Source organism: Myxocyprinus asiaticus, chromosome 22 (assembly GCF_019703515.2).
Source record: "Myxocyprinus asiaticus isolate MX2 ecotype Aquarium Trade chromosome 22, UBuf_Myxa_2, whole genome shotgun sequence".
NCBI classification, from domain to species: Eukaryota; Metazoa; Chordata; class Actinopteri; order Cypriniformes; family Catostomidae; genus Myxocyprinus; species Myxocyprinus asiaticus.
Window position 1 is genome coordinate 31319609 of NC_059365.1, and position 20117 is coordinate 31339725.

At 36.1% G+C, this 20117-nt stretch overlaps 1 protein-coding gene across 2 annotated transcripts; it reads right to left on the reverse strand.

Moving 5' to 3' along the window:
• Window positions 1-637: 637 nt before the first annotated feature.
• On the reverse strand, window positions 638-19340 carry LOC127413037 (Bardet-Biedl syndrome 7 protein homolog). Of its 2 annotated transcripts, none has more exons than XM_051649845.1 (19): window positions 18833-19340; window positions 16199-16264; window positions 14886-14948; window positions 14613-14788; window positions 14302-14488; window positions 14019-14091; window positions 13766-13882; window positions 12823-12953; window positions 12567-12651; window positions 8714-8816; window positions 6663-6855; window positions 6422-6496; window positions 4514-4579; window positions 3820-3959; window positions 2756-2920; window positions 2329-2438; window positions 1943-2046; window positions 1717-1840; window positions 638-1582 (listed from the first exon to the last, which is right to left on the reverse strand). In XM_051649845.1, the coding sequence occupies exons 1-19, from the start codon at window positions 18866-18868 to the stop codon at window positions 1449-1451; spliced, it is 2148 nt and encodes a 715-aa protein (XP_051505805.1). In that variant the 5' UTR covers window positions 18869-19340; the 3' UTR covers window positions 638-1448. The 2 variants fall into 2 exon arrangements, with proteins under 2 accessions (XP_051505805.1, XP_051505806.1); XM_051649846.1 differs by lacking the exon at window positions 18833-19340 and adding an exon at window positions 16359-16504.
• Between the last annotated feature and the right edge of the window lie 777 nt (window positions 19341-20117).

Here is a 20117-nt window from a genome sequence, read left to right on the forward strand (position 1 = left end):
TCTAGTAGCATTAAACTTAAATTGTGTCTTATTCATTACTGCTTCTTATTTTTCAATAGTGATGAAAAGTACACTTGCCAGAATTTCTCTATTTTATGCTCGTCTCCCACCCAGACCTTTTACCTTACCATCTATAATACATTTACAGTGTTAAAATCATAAAAAAATAAAACTTTTAATTTTTCTAAGAACATCATATTTTACATTTATTTTCTATTTATGTGTACAATATATAATATTTTTTTATAACTAAGAATCACAGTCTCCAATACTACTCCAATACATCATTATTATAATGCCAAATATTAAAGAAATTACAGATCAGCACATCTTTGATAGGATAGACAAGTGACAGTTTTTTAGATCAGACATGTAATTATTATAATTTCTTTACATTATGAGCTCAAGACATTTATTAGGTCACATTGAAAAAATTAAGTAAGAAACAAACAATTTCAGTTAATTAACTGCTAGCTTGTTGTGTTAGCAAGTTAAAGACTTATCAAACATTTTCTCCAAATAATCCACACCATCATGATTTAAGGGCAAAAAGCTTTGTTGTAAAGGAAACTAGATCAGACACACAGAGTTACCGACAGATACTATTAAATAAAAATGTATACACATGAAGCTTTCATGAATTTTTTATTCTTGTAGAAATGCAACTATACAATGCATGAGTGTTCTAAAAATATATAAACATCTGGAGTCACACAGCTTTTAATGGTCATTATATATTACATTTTCATTTTAATCTGTAATGGTAGATTCTCATCTACTTAATCCCTATATTTAAACTGCTAAAACAAAATTCACAAAACACATTCCTTACAATTGGCTAACTGAATTAAAGTGTATAGTTTATTAAAGGAAAAGGCCACCCAAACATTTATTCTCTCTTCATTTACTCACACTCTTGCCATTCCAGATGTGTATGACAACTATCATCTGTTGAACACAATCTGTAGGTCCATACAATGCAAGTGAATTGTGGCCAAAACTTTAAAGCTCCACACACAAACACACACACACAAAATCATAAAGGCAGCATTAAAGTAATCCACATGACTCCAGTGGTTTAATCCATATCTCCTTGACGATCATGATTTCAAGCTCAATTACACTTCCTTGCTTGATGCATGTGCAAAACGCTAGATGGTGCTAGGAAGTATTCTGGTCTGTTCAAATAAAATGTATTAACTCGCTTCAGAAGACATGGATTTAACCACTGGAGTCATATGGATTACTTTTGTGCTGCCTTTATATGATTTTTGGAGCTTCAACGTTTTGGTCATCATTCACTTGAATTGTATGGAGCTACAGAGCTGAAATATTCTTCCTAAAATCTTCATTTGCGTTCATCAGAAGAAAGAAAGTCAAACACATTGGAGATGGCATGAGGTTGAGTAAATTATCAGAGAATTTTCATTTTTGGGTTAACTATCCCTTTAAGCTTCACTAAAAAATTCCATCAAGGAATCAAGTTCGTAGTTGTTCAAAATTGCAAGCAGCTGTGAAACTTTTGTTTTTACATTTTGTCCTTTAAATTTGAACTTGTCAATGAAAAGATCAGTGATCATACCTGTAAAAAAAAAAAAAAAAAATGTTTTGTTTACCCAAATATGTCCTTTCATCAGAATATACAAGGGTTATGTGTGCAAGACAAGTAAATAATTCTACAAAACTGTCTCTTTTGCTCATCTAAGGTTCACTTACCATACAGTCTTTCTAAGTGAGCAGGCTGTTTCTTATATTCTTCTAAGAGCTGAGCAGACTCATCCATTATACTGCGATACTCTGGGATCAGAAAATCTGCATTCCCTTCATGAACCTGCAGCTCCTGCATATTGCACACAGACACACACACTTAGTAGCATGTTAGCTGAAAACATCAAGTCTGCTTTATTTTTTATCAGGTCTGCTCTGTGTTTTTAAGTTTTACCTTTAAAGCATCGATAAGCTGAACCTTTTTGGCCAGAATCAGCTGATACTCCAGCTTGGGATGAATCATCCGAAGTGTATGGCTCACCGAGTCTTCATTCACATCTAAAGTCAACATAATGACAATAATAACAAGCATTCAGTACTCACACATGATACATGTATAAGAGATCAAGGCTATCTAATAAAACTTTGGCCATGTTTAAACATGGTAAAGAGCCCATGAGATCAAAATGGAAGGCTTTTGGTCCATTTCTGTTCAATTTGATGCTAAGGTGATTGGACTAGAAGAGGGTTTCTAATTGTGTGACTAGATATAATTTAGTACATCAGTGTTACTGCACGTTGATAGCATGCTTATTGAAAATGTTCCATCTTTGAACTCACCGTAGGATATATTCAGATTGATTTTTCTTTTAGTGGCCTCTTTGGACAAGACATCCTTCAATATGGATATGGTAGAAATGTTGTCTGAATAGAAGTTTGCCTCACCTTTACTGGAAACCATTAAAATAAGGAAACAAAAATGAATGATCACTGAAACTCAACCTCTTGTGGACACAAATATATGCAATTACCAAATAGGATATTTGTCCTGTTTAAACTGTATAACAACTGTTTAAAGTTGTTATAATTGGTAAAATCAATATGTTTTAAATCAACAAAGGCAAATCATAACCAGCCCTGTTTAAACACAATCATTTTTGTGTTTGCGTTGACTGTTTGGTGCAATGCACACAAAGATAAACTGTCATCATTTCTTTTTATAGAAAAAGTTCACAAAGACCAATGTGAATGAAATGATAGGCCTCACCAATAGGTGGCTTCTAGCTGGGTGCCCAAGAAAGTGTTTTGAAAATAAAAGGTGATGCTTTCTCCTGCTGGGGTTTTCTCTGGGACCTCAGGAAGACAGAACACAACCCAGGAATGGATCTCTGCAAAACTGAACTGTCCCATTAGCTTCAAGGTGTTCATAGGCCTAGCCATGAAGAAAAAAATAAAATAAAAATCACACAAACATTTATGTAGCAAGAGTGTGTCTCTAAAGCTTTGTTCACACTGTAGAGAAAATCTGACTGCAGTTGCATTTACTAGAACGTCCACATAAGTTGACATAATAACAGTGCAAACTTGCATGTGTTCACCCTGCATGAGAGTTTAGCAATGGATGTTTTACCAGTGATTATGTTCTACGGCAGAATACAAATATGAACACATTCGTCACAGACAATGGCTTCAAAAACGAGAGAGGTGGCATATGTAATGTTTGGGAGGGAGGAGAATTTATAGGAAAAAAAGACATATCGATCTGTTTTACACCCACACTTACAGTATCATATCACTTCTGAAGATATAGGTTTAACCACTGGAGTCATATGGATTGCTTTTATGCTGCCTTTATGTGCAGCCATTCACTTGCACTGTAAGGACCTACAGAGCTGAGACATTCTTCAAAAATCTTTGTTTTCTGCAGGAGAACTAGTCATTCACTTAGGATGGCATGAGGATGAGTAAATAATGAGGATTTTTATTTTTGGGTGAACTTTCTCTTTAAATAATTTTGATTGAAAATTCAGTTTGTAATGATCCTACAACATGCCTATCATTATTGTTTTCCATTTCAAGTGCCCTGTGATGCAAAACCAGTTATAATAACCATTCACACACAATGAATGTTGAAAAAACACATAAAATCCGATCTGACCGTTCAGACTGAGATGCATTCACAAAAATCTGATTTTAATATGATTATTTACAAACCACCTACGAATGTGGTTTGGACCAGGCTTGTAAAAATCTAATTTTATATATTTTTGTGCTGTTCAGATGACATAAGCCTAAACGGATTTGAGTTGAACATAGCCTTAGTTAACTCACCGCTCCTGGTCAATCGTGTGTATTCTCTGGTGGAGGGAGAGCGGTTTGATCTGGTACTGTCGAACTTGGCAGGTTTTGGGCTGAAGCCTTGGTGTCACATAAGCCTGAAGGGTTCCATACTGACCTTCTATTGACCTCACCTTAGAAAAAATCAGGGCAAATGCTCATGAACCATATGTAAAATAGGTTAATGTATTGGAAAATAATCCAACCCCCCCCCCCACCGCTTAAAGATGCTGTAAGCGAATTTTTTATAGAATGTTATGTAGAAAATATTTCTACCCCCTGAAAGATATCACTGAAATAAGTGTCCTAAGATGTCTCATCGGTCTCATCACTAGATTGTGAAACAGCAAATGCGGGCCACGGACACATTCTTTGATCGGCCATTTCAGAAGTCTTTGCTTTCTACCTGTCAATCATTTTGCGTGTTCTCATAGTGTAGTAGTTAAAGCGGAATACTCAGGTTTAATGTCATATTCAAATTAATAACAGCTGTCAGCTGAGGGCGCTATTTTGATGTTGTGTTTGACAACCGTTAGAACACACACTGCTGCTCTACTGTTCAGTCTCAAAGGTGTGTTTGGAGGGCAGTGTTTTGGAAGGAGGGGGCGTGTTCAATTCAATAGCTCAGTCTTGTGGATGTTCAAGAACAGATAAAATCGCTTACAGCATCTTTTATAATTTCAGTCACCTTCAATTCCAGCCTTGTGGTATTTGCTTGGCATCTGTAGGTGGCGAGGAGGAAATTCCCGTTAGACTGTTGGGGTAGGTAAACAAAGATTTTTTTTTTTTTGAAAACTTAGTATGTGATCTGATCAATAAGCTTAAAGGAATATGAATTTTTGATGAATCTTTACAGAGCTATTTTCCGTACAATGACCAATGTTCACAGTCACCACAGCTGTACACTAAAAAAAAAAAAAAAAAACACCATAAAAGTAGTCAATATGACTCGTGCACTATATTCCAAGAAGTCAATCGGTGGTTGTTATTCACAGAAAATCTGCAGATCTTTCGCAATCCCGTACAGTCAAACAAGGGAAGATTATCAGTGAATATACACTGGTGGCCAAAAGCTTGGAATGATATACAGATTTTGCTCTTATGGAAAGTAACTGGTACTTTTATTCACCAACGTGGCATTCAACTGAAGACAATGTATAGTCAGGACATTAATAACGTGAAAAATTACTATTACAATTTAAAATTTTTTTTTCAGAGTCTTAACCTACTTCAAAGAGTTCTCATCAAAAAATCCTCCACGTGCAGCAATAACAACTTTTTAGATCCTTGGCATTCTAGCTGTCAGTTTGTCCAGATACTCAGGTGACATTTCACCCCACACTTCCTGTCGCACTTGCCATAGATGTGGCTGTCTTGTCGTGCACTTCTCACGCACCTTACATTCTAGCTGATTCCACAAAAGCTCAGTGGGGTTAAGATCCGTAACACTCTTTTCCAATGATCTGTTGTCCAATGTCTGTGATTCTTTGCCCACTCTAACTTTTCTTTTTGATTTTCTGTTTTAAAAGTGGCTTTTTCTTTGCAATTCTTCCCATAAGGCCTGCACCCCTGAGTCTTCTCTTTACTGCTGTACATGAAACTGGTGTTGAGCGGGTAGAATTCAATGAAGTTGTCAGCTGAGGACATGTGAGGCGTCTATTTCTCAAACTAGAGACTCTGATGTACTTATCCTCTTGTTTAGTTGTACATCTGGCCTTCCACATATTTTTCTGTCCTTGTTAGAGCCAGTTGTCCTTTGTCTTTGAAGACTGTAGTGTACACCTTTGTATGAAATCTTCATTTTTTTGGCAATTTCAAGGATTGTATAGCCTTCATTCTTAAAAACAATGATTGACTGACGAGTTTCTAGAGAAAGCTGTTTATTTTTTGCCATTTTTGACCTAATATTGACCTTAAGACATGCCAGTCTATTGCATACTGTGGCAACTCAAAAACAAAGACAATGTTAAGCATCATTTAACAAACCAAATAGCTTTCAACTGTGTTTGATATAATGGTAAGTGATTTTCTAGTACCAAATTATCAATTTAGCATGATTACTCAAGGATAAGGTGTTGGAGTGATGGCTTCTGGAAATGGGACTTGTCTAGATTTAATAAAAAATTACTTTTTTCAAATAGTGATGGTGCTGTTTTTTTACATCATTAATGTCCTGACTATACTTTGTGATCAGCTGAATGTAACTTTAGTGAATTAAAGTACCAATTTCCTTCAGAAACAGCAAAATCTGTACATTATTCCAAACTTTTGGCTGCCGTAAAATTTAAAATACTTAAAATTTGGTCTGTTCCTCGCTAAAAGCTGCCGAAGCATTTCAGAAGACTTGGAATATAACACAAGTTACACAGTGCAAACTACTTTATATTTTGTACTTTTAAGACCTTTACAGCTGTAATTATTATGAACTGTGTAAGATCTTTCAAAATTTCTCCTTTTGTGATCTATGGAAAAAATAACAGTATAGGCTATAGATCTGGGATGAAATGAGGGTGAATAGATAAAGACAGAATGTTCATTTTTGGGTGAACTATTCCTTTAATGATGTGGTACACAGGATGGGACCCAGATGAATTACCTCTGAGTCACATTCACTGAAACTAACAACTGCTGAATTCTTATCAACATCCAGCAGGTCAATGGGAACATCACTCTGCCAGAGAACAAAAACACGTAAGTGAAACTTTCATCTCACAATACTGACATTGCCACAAAATACATTTAAAAATTAAACTGAATAAGTGAAGATCAGGGGTTTTATTCTGTAGGAACTGTGCTTTAATAAAAATAACATAATTGAACCAGCCTATCGCTTTCACCTGTAGCAGTAGGTTGTCAATGGCAGTCTGCACTTCTAGTGTGAGGCTGTAGCTGGCATCATCCTGGCACAATGTAAACTTGTCATTGATGCTAAAGACTGGTACAGCAGACACAGCCGTGCTTGACTGAGAGCTCTGCTGGTATTTTTCTCTACCCTGCAAAACCTTCACCTGCAACTGCTCCAATTCAGCCCTAAAACACACACAAATGAGCGAACCATGCTTGCACAATTTGAAAAGAATAAGGCATTTAACAAAGACATGTTAAAGAACTGGTTCACACATTTTTTAAATCAAATTCCACACACAAAACGAATATGGTGACTACGTCAATATTGGTTCTTTAAGGTTGGATCGCATTTAAAGACACTGCCCTTGAGTGGTTCTCAACTTATCTTAAGGGGAGAACATTTTCTGTTGAGATTGGGAATCATTTTTCTCCCTCTGCTTCCATCACCTGTGGAGTACCTCAAGGCTCGATTTTGGGACCACTCTTGTTCTCGTTATAAATATTACCATTACAGTCTATCTTTCGGAACTACAAAATCGATTATCATTGTTATACAGATGATATTCAGTGCTATCTTCCTTTAAAATCCACTGATAATTCTGCAATAGAATCTTTGCTGGGTTGTCTTAAAGATATTTAAAGATGGATGGCGGCTAATTTTCTCCAGGTCAATGATTCTAAAACAGAAGTTTTATTTTTTATCCTTTTAATAATTTAACTAAACATTTAGGGCCTTTGGCCTCTAATCTTCATACAGAGGCACGCAACCTTGGTGTCATCTTTGACTCTCAATTAAAATTCGATAAACAAAGTTTTTTACAACTCTGGCAAATATCAAAGGATCTGGAGTCTTTAAAGGATCTAGAGATTGTAATCCATGCTTTTATCTCTTCTAGACTTGATTATTGAAATGCACTGTATTTATGTGTATCTCAAGCATCACTATCTCATCTTCAGACTTTGCAAAATGCAGCTGCAAGGCTCTTGACTGGAACTAGGAAATATGACAGTGTTTCTCCGGTCCTGGCTTCTCATACAGGATTCAGTTTAAGGTTTTATTGTTGGTATATACGTGCCTCCATGGGCTGGCACCACTTTATATTTCTGAACTTCTGCACCAATATCAGACTCCAAGGTCTTTAAGATTGTCTCAGAGTCTACTGTTGTGTGTTCCAAGGACTAGTCTTAAAACTATGGGTGATCGTTCTTTTTCTGTCATGGGCCCTCGCTTGTGGAATGCTTTGCCGCTATTGATTAGGTCTTGTCCAACCTTAGATCTTAAGTCTAATCTAAAGACCCACCTGTTCTCCCTTGCTTATGAGTCATTGTAACATATTGTGCAGTATCATCTTATGGTGTTTTTTTATTTACTATTTATTACATGTTGGTCAGTTTTGTACAGCACTTCGGTCAACATTTGTTGTTTTTAAGTGTGCTATAAAAATAAACTTTGATTTGAAACAATGAGGTTTGATGTTACTGACATAGTTGGCATATTTGATTTCTGTGCTGTAAACAGCAGTGGATCAATTATTTGATTTGAGTGTAAACAACAACTTACATTTCTGTAAGTTCATTAAACAAAGTGATTGTATGGCTTCAAAAAAATTTGAATGTTGTGAACGAGTTATATCGTCTACATATACTTTGTATATATAGTGTTTTGGTCAGTTTTGGAGCTTGATAGCCCGGAGTCACTATTGACTTTTATTATCTGCTGAAAAGATGCGTGAAGATTTAAGAAAAAAAATCCTTTTGTGTTCCACAGAAGATAGAAAGTCATACAGGCTTGGAGTGACATTAGGGTGAGTAAATAATGACATAAATAATTTTTTTGCGTGAACAATTCTTTTAACAGTTCATACTGAATGTGAATTCAATTCAGAGGGTTTTTCCAAATCTATGGCAGTTTAGTAAACAGATTACACAGATGCAATGTCTTTGTTGTTTTAACACTAATTATGTATTTGATGGAAAATATAGAAGACCAGAAATATAGCAAAAGAAGAAAGCTGCCAAGAAACAGCTGGATGTGCTGTACCTGAGTGCAGCCACCTTTCCCTGAGTCTCCCGGCTCATCTTGATCTCAACCCCTGGGCCTGCTACCATCTGTTGAGGCTCTGTGGTGAGACCTGACACCCATCCTGGAAACAAATTACATGACCATATAATATAAGTTACAGTAAACTGAAAATAATAAAACAGAGGCGTTAATCTCGTCAATGAAACCACTGATGAAATTGTTCATTGACTAAGGTGTTTTTGTTTTCGTCAATGATAACGAGATGAAAAAGACACATCATAATGATAATTAAGTGATTTTATTAAAGCATACTGTTGACGAAAACATGACGAAAAAAATTATACTGCAAGATAGTAACAGTGCATGATACACAGTACTGTGCAAAAGTTTTAGGCACTTGTGAAAAATGTTGTATAGTGAAAATATTTTTAAAAGTAATGCCATAATAATTAATATTTTGTGTGACCACCCTTGTCATCAAAACAGCACAAATTCTCCTAGGTACAACTGGACACAGTTTTTTAAGGTTCTTTGCAGACAGGATGTTTCAAGCATCTTGGATAATTCACCACAGATCTTCTATGTGTTTAGGCTGTCTCAATTGCTTCTGTCTCTTTATGTAATCTCAGACTGACATGATGTTCAGTGGGGGACTCTGTGGGGGCCCATGCCATCTGCTGCAGGGCTCCCTGTTCTTCTATTTTATTCTATTCGCAAAATAAATGTTTGGGAATCTAAAATTTGCATTTTCTATTAACACACTAAAGCAGAAGATGAGAAATAACCATGTAAAGACAAATATTTTTGTGAAAAATCTTATTTGCCTAAGACTTTTGCACAGTACTGTATGTAGACCTTATTAACAGTAGCGCCATCAGTACAATCCATTGAAGAGACTGTACATCTATCCCTTTCTAGCCTTGTTGTCATTCCTGTCAAAAATCAAAGATGGCGCAACAGAAGAAGAAACATCTAGAGATACATCTGTTAATAGAAGATAATATTAGATATGGATTGATCTAATCCATTAATCCAGTATGCTGGGGATATCCCCGCTTGTGTTGCGTGAGTTGAACGCGCTGAACATCGGCAAAATGACCAGCTTTAAAACAGGTTAATTACCTCACTTTAACTCATAATATTTATATGATAATCAGGATAATATAAGATTAAAGGAATAGTTCACCCAAAAATGAAAATTTGCTGATAATTTATTCACCCTCAGGCCATCCAAGATGTATCTGAGTTTCTTTCTTCATCAAAACAGAAATTAAGACTTTTAGGATTTCATTTCAGGCTTCCTACTATAAACAATGCAAGTGAATGTACTCCATTTTTTGACGGTCCAAAATGCATATTTAGGGTGCATCAAAATAATCCACACGACTCCAGTCGACAAATAAAGGTCTTCTGAACCCAAACGTTTAAACAATACTTACATACTTTTTAACTACAAATGTTCACTTCAGTACATCTCTGTGACCTGCGAGTAAATTATCAGCAAATGTTCGTTTTTGGGTGAACTATTCCTTTAATAACTATATCCACAACATACAATAAATGTAATATTACAAAGCAATTAAGCGAATTAACAGGTTATTTTAAAGGAAGTAGCACGCTAGTCATAATATGCTTAACTTGTGTTGTGAATATGATGTTTCTGTAAAAAATACTCCACACATACAGTTATGCTCAAAAGTTTGCATACCCTGACAAAAATTGTGAAATATTGGCATTGATTTTGAAAATATGACTGATCATGCAAAAAAACTGTCTTTTATTTAAGGATAGTGATCATATGAAGCCATTTAGTATCACATAGTTGTTTGGCTCCTTTTTAAATTATAATGATAACATAAATCACCCAAATGGCCCTGATCAAAAGTTTACATATCCTTGAATGTTTGGCCTTGTTACAGACACACAAGGTGACACACACAGGTTTAAATGGCAATTAAAGGTTAATTTCCCACACCTGTGGGTTTTTAAATTGCAATTAGTGTCTATGTATAAATAGTCAATGAGTTTGTTAGCTCTCACGTGGATGCACTGAGCAGGTTAGATACTGAGCCATGGGGAGCAGAAAAGAACTGTCAAAAGACCTGTGAAACAAGGTAATGGAACTTTATAAAGATGGAAAAGGATATAAAAAGATATCCAAAGCCTTAAAAATGCCAGTCAGTACTGTTCAATCACTTATTAAGAAGTGGAAAATTCTGGGATCTCTTGATACCAAGTCAAGGTCAGGTAGACCAAGAAAGATTTCAGCCACAACTGCCAGAAGAATTGTTCGGGATACAAAGAAAAACCCACAGGTAACCTCAGGAGGAATACAGGCTGCTCTGGAAAAAGACGGTGTGGTTGTTTCAAGGAGCACAATACGACGATACTTGAACAAAAATGAGCTGCATGGTCAAGTTGCCAGAAAGAAGCGTTTTCTGCACCAATGCCACAAAAAACATGGTTACAATATGCCTGACAACAACTTGACACGCCTCACAGCTTCTGGCACACTGTAATTTGGAGTGACGAGACCAAAATAGAGCTTTATGGTCACAACCATAATCGCTATGTTTGGAGAAGGGTCAACAAGTTCTATAGTGAAAAGAATACCATCCCCACTGTGAAGCATGGTGGTGGCTCACTGATGTTTTGGGGGGGTGTGAGCCCTAAAGGCACGGGGAATCTTGTGAAAATTGATGGCAAGCTGAATGCAGCATGTTATCAGAAAATACTGGCAGACAATTTGCATTCTTCTGCACGAAAGCTGCGCATGGGACACTCTTGGACTTTCCAGCATGACAATGACCCTAAGCACAAGGCCAAGTTGACCTTCCAGTGGTTACAACAGAAAAAGTTTAAGGTTCTGGAGTGGCCATCACAATCTCCTGACCTTAATATCATCGAGCCACTCTGGGGAGATCTCAAACGTGCGGTTCATGCAAGACGACCAAAGACTTTGCATGACCTGGAGGCATTTTGCCAAGACGAATGGGCAGCTGTACCACCTGCAAGAATGTGGGGCCTCATAGACAACTATTACAAAAGACTGCATGCTGTCAATGATGCTAAAGGGGGCAATACACAGTATTAAGAACTAAGGGTATGCAGACTTTTGAACGGGTCATTTGATTTTTTTCTTTGTTGCCAAGTTTTGTTTTATGATTGTGCCATTCTGTTATAACCTACAGTTGAATATGAATCCCATAAGAAATAAATGAAATGTGTTTTGCCTGCTCACTCATGTTTTCTTTAAAAATGGTACATATATTACCAATTCTCCAAGGGTATGCAAACTTTTGAGCACAACTGTAATGCAAAATCCTAAATTGGCTAAAACGGAAATATAATAACAGTCTCTAAAGCATGAAGAATTCAAAATACAGTAAGCTAACTTCTAAAGATTAGCTTATTCTTCAGTGTATTTATTATATGCTATATTTCAGGAGCTAAGAGTTACAAAATGACAGTTCTACAGTATTTTGTATGTACCTTTTATACGTTTAATACGTTTAAATTAATGTTTGAATATTTTCTTAAAATTTGGCCTGTTACAGTTTAATACATGTTTTTGTCATTTTTGCACATGATCATAAACTAAATGATTAGCCATTTTAGTCAGAGTAAATGACATGACGAAACATTGACTAATTTTAAAGAAAATTTTCGTCAAAAACCAAACAATAACTAAACAGGGATTCCCCCGTTCACTATGTAAACCGCTTTGAGTGTAGAGTCTGAAAAGTGCTATATAATTGTAATGTTCATTCAACATTCATAAAACACAAAAACTGTGTAAAAATGAACACTGTAAAACAGTAAAATAACTTCTGTTAAACTAAAATGATTTTATCTAAAAGCAATGGCTAACCTGTGTATGTTGTTGTAAGAACTTCATCGTACATCTCTTTTCCGATGCAGCCACCCTGAATCGATGTGACACTCTCAGACAAAACCTTGTAAACACAAAAAGACAACAATCATCTATTCCAACTCTAGTGTTGTGAAATTTAATGTGAGTTAGGCCTTTCTTGAAGATGCTCTAAGAAAAAATGAGGGTGAGTGTGCAGTATCTTGAGACAGTCTCATAGTTCATTGTTTCTCTTATAATTGTTATGCAAACTCACATTCTCAAAGCGCAGTGTTGGTTCATTTGAGCTGTCCAACCCATAGACCTCCACAGTCCCATCATCCCTTCCCACCAGGATGTCCTTCACACCATCACCAACAATGTCAAAGGTATCAATGCAAAGCACTCCTTTAAAAGATCAAAAGACAAACACAAGCTAGCATGACCACAATTGGTTTGTTTGGGGTTTTTTTCTTTTACTTGAAGATGAAATGTGTAATGTCTGCACTGCTAGCAGGACCAAACTATTGCAAACAAAAGTTTGTTTGAGCAGTTGGATCGGTCATAACATTAGCTAAACCAGTGTTGGGACAGGACTACCTTTTTGGTGAACAATGGCTATATCTTTTGCAGTACAGCCTTTTAGGAAGCAACATGAAACACTGGAGCTACCTACTCACCCACTGTTTGAAACAAGACATTTGTTGGGCTTGATGCAAGTCCCACATGCAGTGACATGTACACAAACCCACATTCTGTTAATTAAAACTGAATAAATCCAGAGGATTTAAGCACTTTACAGCTACCATTTGGGGTTTGTGTTACCTTCCGTTTAGATGAATCACCATTTGCATGTAATGTGATCCCTCTCCTCATGTAAAGTACATTTCACAGCGATCAAGTTTATAATAATTCTCAATGACCAACTCCAGATAATCATATAATTTATGGCCATTACTTAAATAAATATTTGAAACAGTAACCCAGAAGTCACTTTATGTCATGCAGCAAAAAAGCATGGTTAGTATGTAAGCTCATTGCGAACCTGCTGCTGTAGTTATGTTGCAGTTACGCATACGCCCAGCTCTGGCACGCGGTGTGAAACAGGCATAAGTGTGATGTACTACAATTAACAAATAGCTACTTTTTTTTTTTAAATAGTGATGAGAAAGTTTAATATGTTAATATGTTATAAGCTTCCTACCCTAACCAATTCCTACCTCCTTTTTTCTTCTCATTATCCAGTTCCCAACTTGTGACTGGTCCAGATTTAGTTATTCGCACAAGACCGAGTTTCCCATCAGCTGTTCCATACAGAACCTCCTCACCACCCTTTCCTGAGGACCAAGATATCATGCATGAACAAATTCTCAGACTAAACCAAAACATGCCTTGCCTTTACATTAAAAAAAGAAAAGAAAAATGATAGATGGCTGCTCATAAAGACTTCACAGAATGTAGCACAAACTGTACCTCCATCTCTGTTGTGAAGTTCAAGAACAGTTGGAGGTCCATGAACTTCTACATCATACAGATGATCAGATCCCTGATGGAGCACAGAGCAAAGAAGAACTGAGAATTAAACCCCAGTGAGTTTTCTTTTACTGCAATTATGGTAGCTATTACTAAATTATAAGTGTGAAACAAAATACAGACAAAGGGCAGCAGATATAGAAAAGCATGCACTGATATGCAGAGAGAGCTGCTTCATTAATTCCTGATTGTTACTAAAACAGTGGACATAAGGTCTGATTACCTGTAGTACTCTAAGTACCCTGTCCTGGCAGGCCAGGATGGGCACAGTGCGGCCCACTGTCTCCACAGGTAAACACAGGACATCATTGATCTTGTCTCCTGACAGGTAATAGTCCTGATCCTTGCAGTCACAGTAATGGTTATAAATATAACTGGCACACACAAACAAATCTGCCCCTGAAACATGCCTATGGAAAGAAGCATTCAAAATGATAGGGTGTTAAATGTATTATCAATTCCACTAAACATCTATCAATTCTACACCATACACAGGCTTGAGGGAGCCTAAAAAAACAAGAAGCAAGATCTCACATGGCATTAATGCTCTCTGTTAAGTTGGCCTCAAAAGTAAGGAACTGTTTGCCCTTTTTAGTGTATCCCCTCACTTCAGAGCCAGAGCACACAAAGATCTTTTCCTGTGGGGTCCCAAAAGCCCCTCCAAGCTCAAGTCTGGAGATCTTCTGTCCTGGGAGCGATTTGAACACAGGCTGACAAAACAGACAAACATTTAGCCTTCATTTGCAAAAATTATTTTGTTTGTTGACATCAGTATACATTTAAACATGAGGCACTTCAGATACATACCACAGCCTCCCCTTTTTTCATCCCAAAACAGGTCACGACACCATCGTGATCCGCAACAGCCACCTGAAATGAGAAAATGACCTCCTAAAACCTCCAGACACACCAACAGTTTCTTTCCTCAAGCAATCAGGCTGCTATATTTTATAGAAAGTAAAATGTATAAAAATGTTCTTATTCTTTTCTTACTATGGTGGGCACAGAAAAATAGTACAAAATGAACAAAATCCTAATAAAAACAAGAAAAATTCAGATTTAATGCATAACGTGGGATTTTTATGTATAAACAAGCCTGAAACACAATGAACATTAGCAACTATCGCACAGAATTTTGCAGATATCCAGTAGTTCCAGAAAAGTAACTATCGGCACAGATTAATCGTTAAAACCGATGTTACGTCTACCTCTAATGTGTATGACTTTTTCTGTTCTGCTGAACACAAACGAAGATTTTAGGAAGAATATTTCAGCTCTGTAGTTCCAAACAATGTAAGTGATTGGTGACCAAAACTTTGAAACTCCAAAAATCACATAAAGGCATCATGAAAGTAATCCATAAGATTCCAGTGGTTAAAGCTACATCTTCAGAAGCATTATGATAAGTTTTGGTGATAAACAGATCAATATTTAAGTCCTTTTTTACTATAAATCTTCACTTTCACTTTATTTTGTTTTTGGCAATTTGCATTCTTCATGCATATGGCCACCTACTGGGCAGTGAGGAAAATTTATAGTAAAAAAAGGACTTAAATATTGATCTGTTTCTCACCCACACCTATCATATCACTTCTGAAGACATGGATTTAACCACTGGAGTCTTACAGATTACTTTTATGTTGACTTTATATGCTTTTTGGAGCTTAAAAGTTCTGGTCACCATTCACTTGCATTGAATGGACCAACAGAGCTTAAATATTCTTCCTAAAATCTATGTTTGAGTTTAGCAGAAGAAAGAAAGTCATCCTCATCTGGGATGGCATGAGGGTGATAAATGATGAGAGTTTCCATTTTTGGGTGAACTATTCCTTTAAAATGACTCCCTTAAAACAACGAATACTATAAAAGACTATAGTAAAATATATGTCAATTCAAAAATTCAATAATAGTATATTCAAATTAAGCTCTATGTACTGCATCTATGCTGTTGATTTTATTAGCAGAAGTGCACTTATAATGGAAGTCTATGGGCCAACCACTGTACTCTTATGTTTTGTAAAGGTAATGTCATTATTATTTTTGCATAACTGTCAGCACATTTTTATTGCTGTTGATAGCACTGAACACAGAATATTCCTTTAAAAATGATGCAGAAATACCTTTTGAGTTGCTTTCCGGCCCACAGAAGGGAGGAGTTTCATGGTTTTTTGAGATGTCACTCCGACCTGAGAAAACAAAGATGGCATATTATTCCTTCAACGCGGTAAAGTTAGTTTTAATGCTGCGTTCGACATTTGTTGGATATTCGGTTTCTTTTACCCGCGCTCTCTTCAGTCGACAATCTTACAAAGATGTCATTAGCACACTTGGTTTAAAGGGAGTATAACTATACTATATGGGTATAAAAACTGGACTCAAAACAGTCTGCAAAATTATGCCTGAAACGCTCCGATGCGCTTTGACTGCCTAGCAGATGAAAGGGACCGTCTGAAAACTCCACCCACTATGCTAGAACATAAGAGATGTCCATTCATTCAATTGACGTGCAAGTTATTAAAGAAAAAGAAAAAGAAATAAAAAATAAAAACTGTAAAATACATTTTCACATTCAGAATGTTGTAGTAACTTCCCAGAGTATAGACAGACATACTACAGGTGAGATTATTACAGTATCATCAATTATGTGAGTACAGTCATCAATTATTTGAGAAAAATATTCACTAAAATTCACCAAAATGATATTTTCTCATTCTAAAGGTTGTAGTAACTCCCCAGATGATAAACGGACATACTACATATGAGATTATTACAGTATTTATAACAATATGTGTACAATAATGAATTATTTTAGAAATAAATAAATAGTTGTGCTTTTCCACCTCCACCCACATAATTATTGTGCTAGTGTCTTCTTTTCCCTTATGAATTTATACTCTGCCTGTTATTTAGATTTTTGCTAGATCATCATGTGTTAGATCATCTGCTTTCTGTCTGTTCCTGTTACTTGTTCAGGGAGTTTTGTATGTTCCTTGTGTGTCTCTAAATTAAGGCTTTTTTCATCTGGTTTTCTGCCTCCTTGCCTGTTGCGACCGATGCTACTTTAAGTTTTCTTGTTCTGATTTAATGAATTTGCCCTCTGATTGGACTTTCACTATAAATTCAGTTCTGTTCTCTCTGCTCTACCCATGAATGGCTGGGCAGTGAGAGCCCAGAAAAGAAGCATACAATGAAATTATTACTTCAAATGAAAGTAAAATTGATACACTTGATGCAAATGGTCCTGAATGAAACAACCATCGATTAAAACCATTGCATCCCTTAAAATCTCCAATGTCACTCAAAGCCAATTAATTAGCAACAACTTATTCAGCTATTTACTGAAATAAAATGAAAAACACTGTAAATTGACTTGCCTGTCACATTTTTTAAAGAAGATCCCAAATTAATTTAAAATAGTCTTACAGAAGGAATAAAAAAATAGAATAATTGCAATAAACTTTTTGGTGGAAAATTTGTTATGAATTTGTTATAAATGTTGTTAATGGAAATGTAGTGAATATACCTAAGTTTAGAAAATAATTTATGACAGCATTAACATAACAACTTGGGGATCATTATAAAAGAGTTTTTGAAAAAAATAAATATCACAGATGTCGTACTTATTTGTTACTGGGAATTATCACAGTAATATTACTTTTTTATCAGGTCTTATCTCACTTCATATAAAACGAAACATCTGATGAAACATCCAGTTGGAAAATATACAAACACAGTTTATTGCATTAAGTTTGCAGGGAAACTTCAACTGGATGTTGCATTGAAAATGGAGAAGACTCCAATTACAAAAAGCTGGTGGATGACTTTGTCTTGTATTGTAGAAAACGACTGTAGTTGAATATCGAACATAAAAACGCTGGTGGTGGACTTTGAAGGAACACCTGAGTCTGACTATCAGATGACTAAAAATATGTAAAGGAAATGATCAGAAAGGACAGCTATACTAGACTTGATATACATTTACTGAAGGCAGATGTTAAAGCATCCTCTCCACAACAGGAATTTTATGAGCTCCGTGCTATAGGAAGTGATAGTGGAGATCTCTCTTGCCGTCAGTAGTCAGACTTTATTATGCCATCTCTCCTGTTAAGCTTATATTACAGGAAGCAGATACAGTATTAACAGAAATTTATAGAATTGTGTCTAAAATAACTGATTACTGTGCTAATATAATTGATGATACTATAATAATCTCACCTGTAGTATGTCTGTCTATCCTCTGGGAAGTTACTACAACATTCTGATTTTTTTTTTCTTTAATAACTTGCACGTCAATTGAATGAATGGACATCTCTTATGTTCTAGCATAGTGGGTGAAGTTTTCAGACGGTCCCTTTCATCTGCTAGGCAGTCAAAGCGCATCGGAGCGTTTCAGGCATAATTTTGCAGACTGTTTTGAGTCCAGTTTTTATACCCATATAGTATAGTTATACTCCCTTTAAACCAAGTGTGCTAATGACATCTTTGTAAGATTGTCGACTGAAGAGAGCGCGGGTAAAAGAAACCGAATATCCAACAAATGTCGAACTTAAAAGTAACTTTACCGCGGTTAATCCTTCTAAAAAATTAACCACCGATGACACTCATATTAAACGTCCTAAATGTAAGTGAAACATCCAGACACAGGCATTACCATTGTGAATTCAAGAAATAGACCAATAAATGACCAAGTGGCCATTTCATCCAGATTTGCAATCACTGTAAATCACAATAAGGGTACAATTTTGAGATCTTACCTGGAGATAATCCACATGGTTTAAATTTAACTCCATCTCGTTTGAATAATCTGTCCACAGTTCCTATTGAATTATGACTGGTAGCCAGTTCTTTATATTTTTACTGTTTGAAGATGCTCCAATAATAAAGCTTTCTGTAATTCATACCCACGCTTTTACTTCCTTTCAGCGACACGGAAATATATATTTCAAGCCCTTCCGATCGACATATAGCACAGTGGTCCCGGTTCGTCGTCACAACAGACTGGATTATCTTGAGGATTAGTTAGTTAGTGGTTGATTCTCCAACAGATGAACTGGCTAACGTTAGCCGTTTTCTCCTCTTTACAAGATGATTCGCGCAGCGTTAAGATGTTAATATGTAACAAAACATATGCCGACTATTCACAGACATTTATCCAAAGCGTATGTTTCGATTCTCGTACAAATATAATAAATCGACTAAGTACAACAGCAGCAAAATAGTTTATGTTTGTAGCTAACACGTTTTCTTCTGCAGCGCCATGTTTGTCAGCATACCCAAACCATCCCGGTTACCATGGTAACAGCAGACGTAATGAGGTTCATTCAAAACACTGAAAATGAGTCATTTGAAATGTGTTTACATCGATCGGCGCAGGCTCGTGTCTAGAAGGGATCCCTCTCTCGTCAGTCTCGCGGTAATTTGAAGTCTCACAGCGACGAGGAGCGCTCGTAAAAGATGAGTTTAAATCGTCTGTTTTGATGAACAGTCCGTTTTGATGCTCAATTCAAGTTCTAAAATAAATATTTCCCATAATACATTTGATAACTTTAGCTCTACGCCTGTAACTTTCGGTCATGAGATATTGTTGGTCAGTGGAGAAGTACGTCAACGTGCTCAATTGTGAAGAGTTTGACTGGGTGGTTAAGTGGAGACATATTCGCCCCTTGAATAAGAAGCAGCGGGTTCTTATCCGCTCAAATGTAACTATATATTTTATTAAACAAAGATTGCATCCGCACCTCAAGGGACACATTTGTTCGCATTTTTCTTTGAGGCTGGAAAGGAGCGCGAGCTGCGGAACATAAACAAAATATCCACAAGATTTGTGTGACATTTTTCAGTTTCAGAGATAAACGTCTTTAAACAGCAGCTATCTTTTTTTTTTTTTTTTCAACACAAGCACTTTTTAGTTAATAAATTACAAATAATGTCAATTAATTAAGTCATAATAATGGAAACTAATATTTAAATTAATATGTGCCTTAACATGAACTTCTGTCAAAATATTACTGTATCCTAGAAACATAGGATGCTATATGA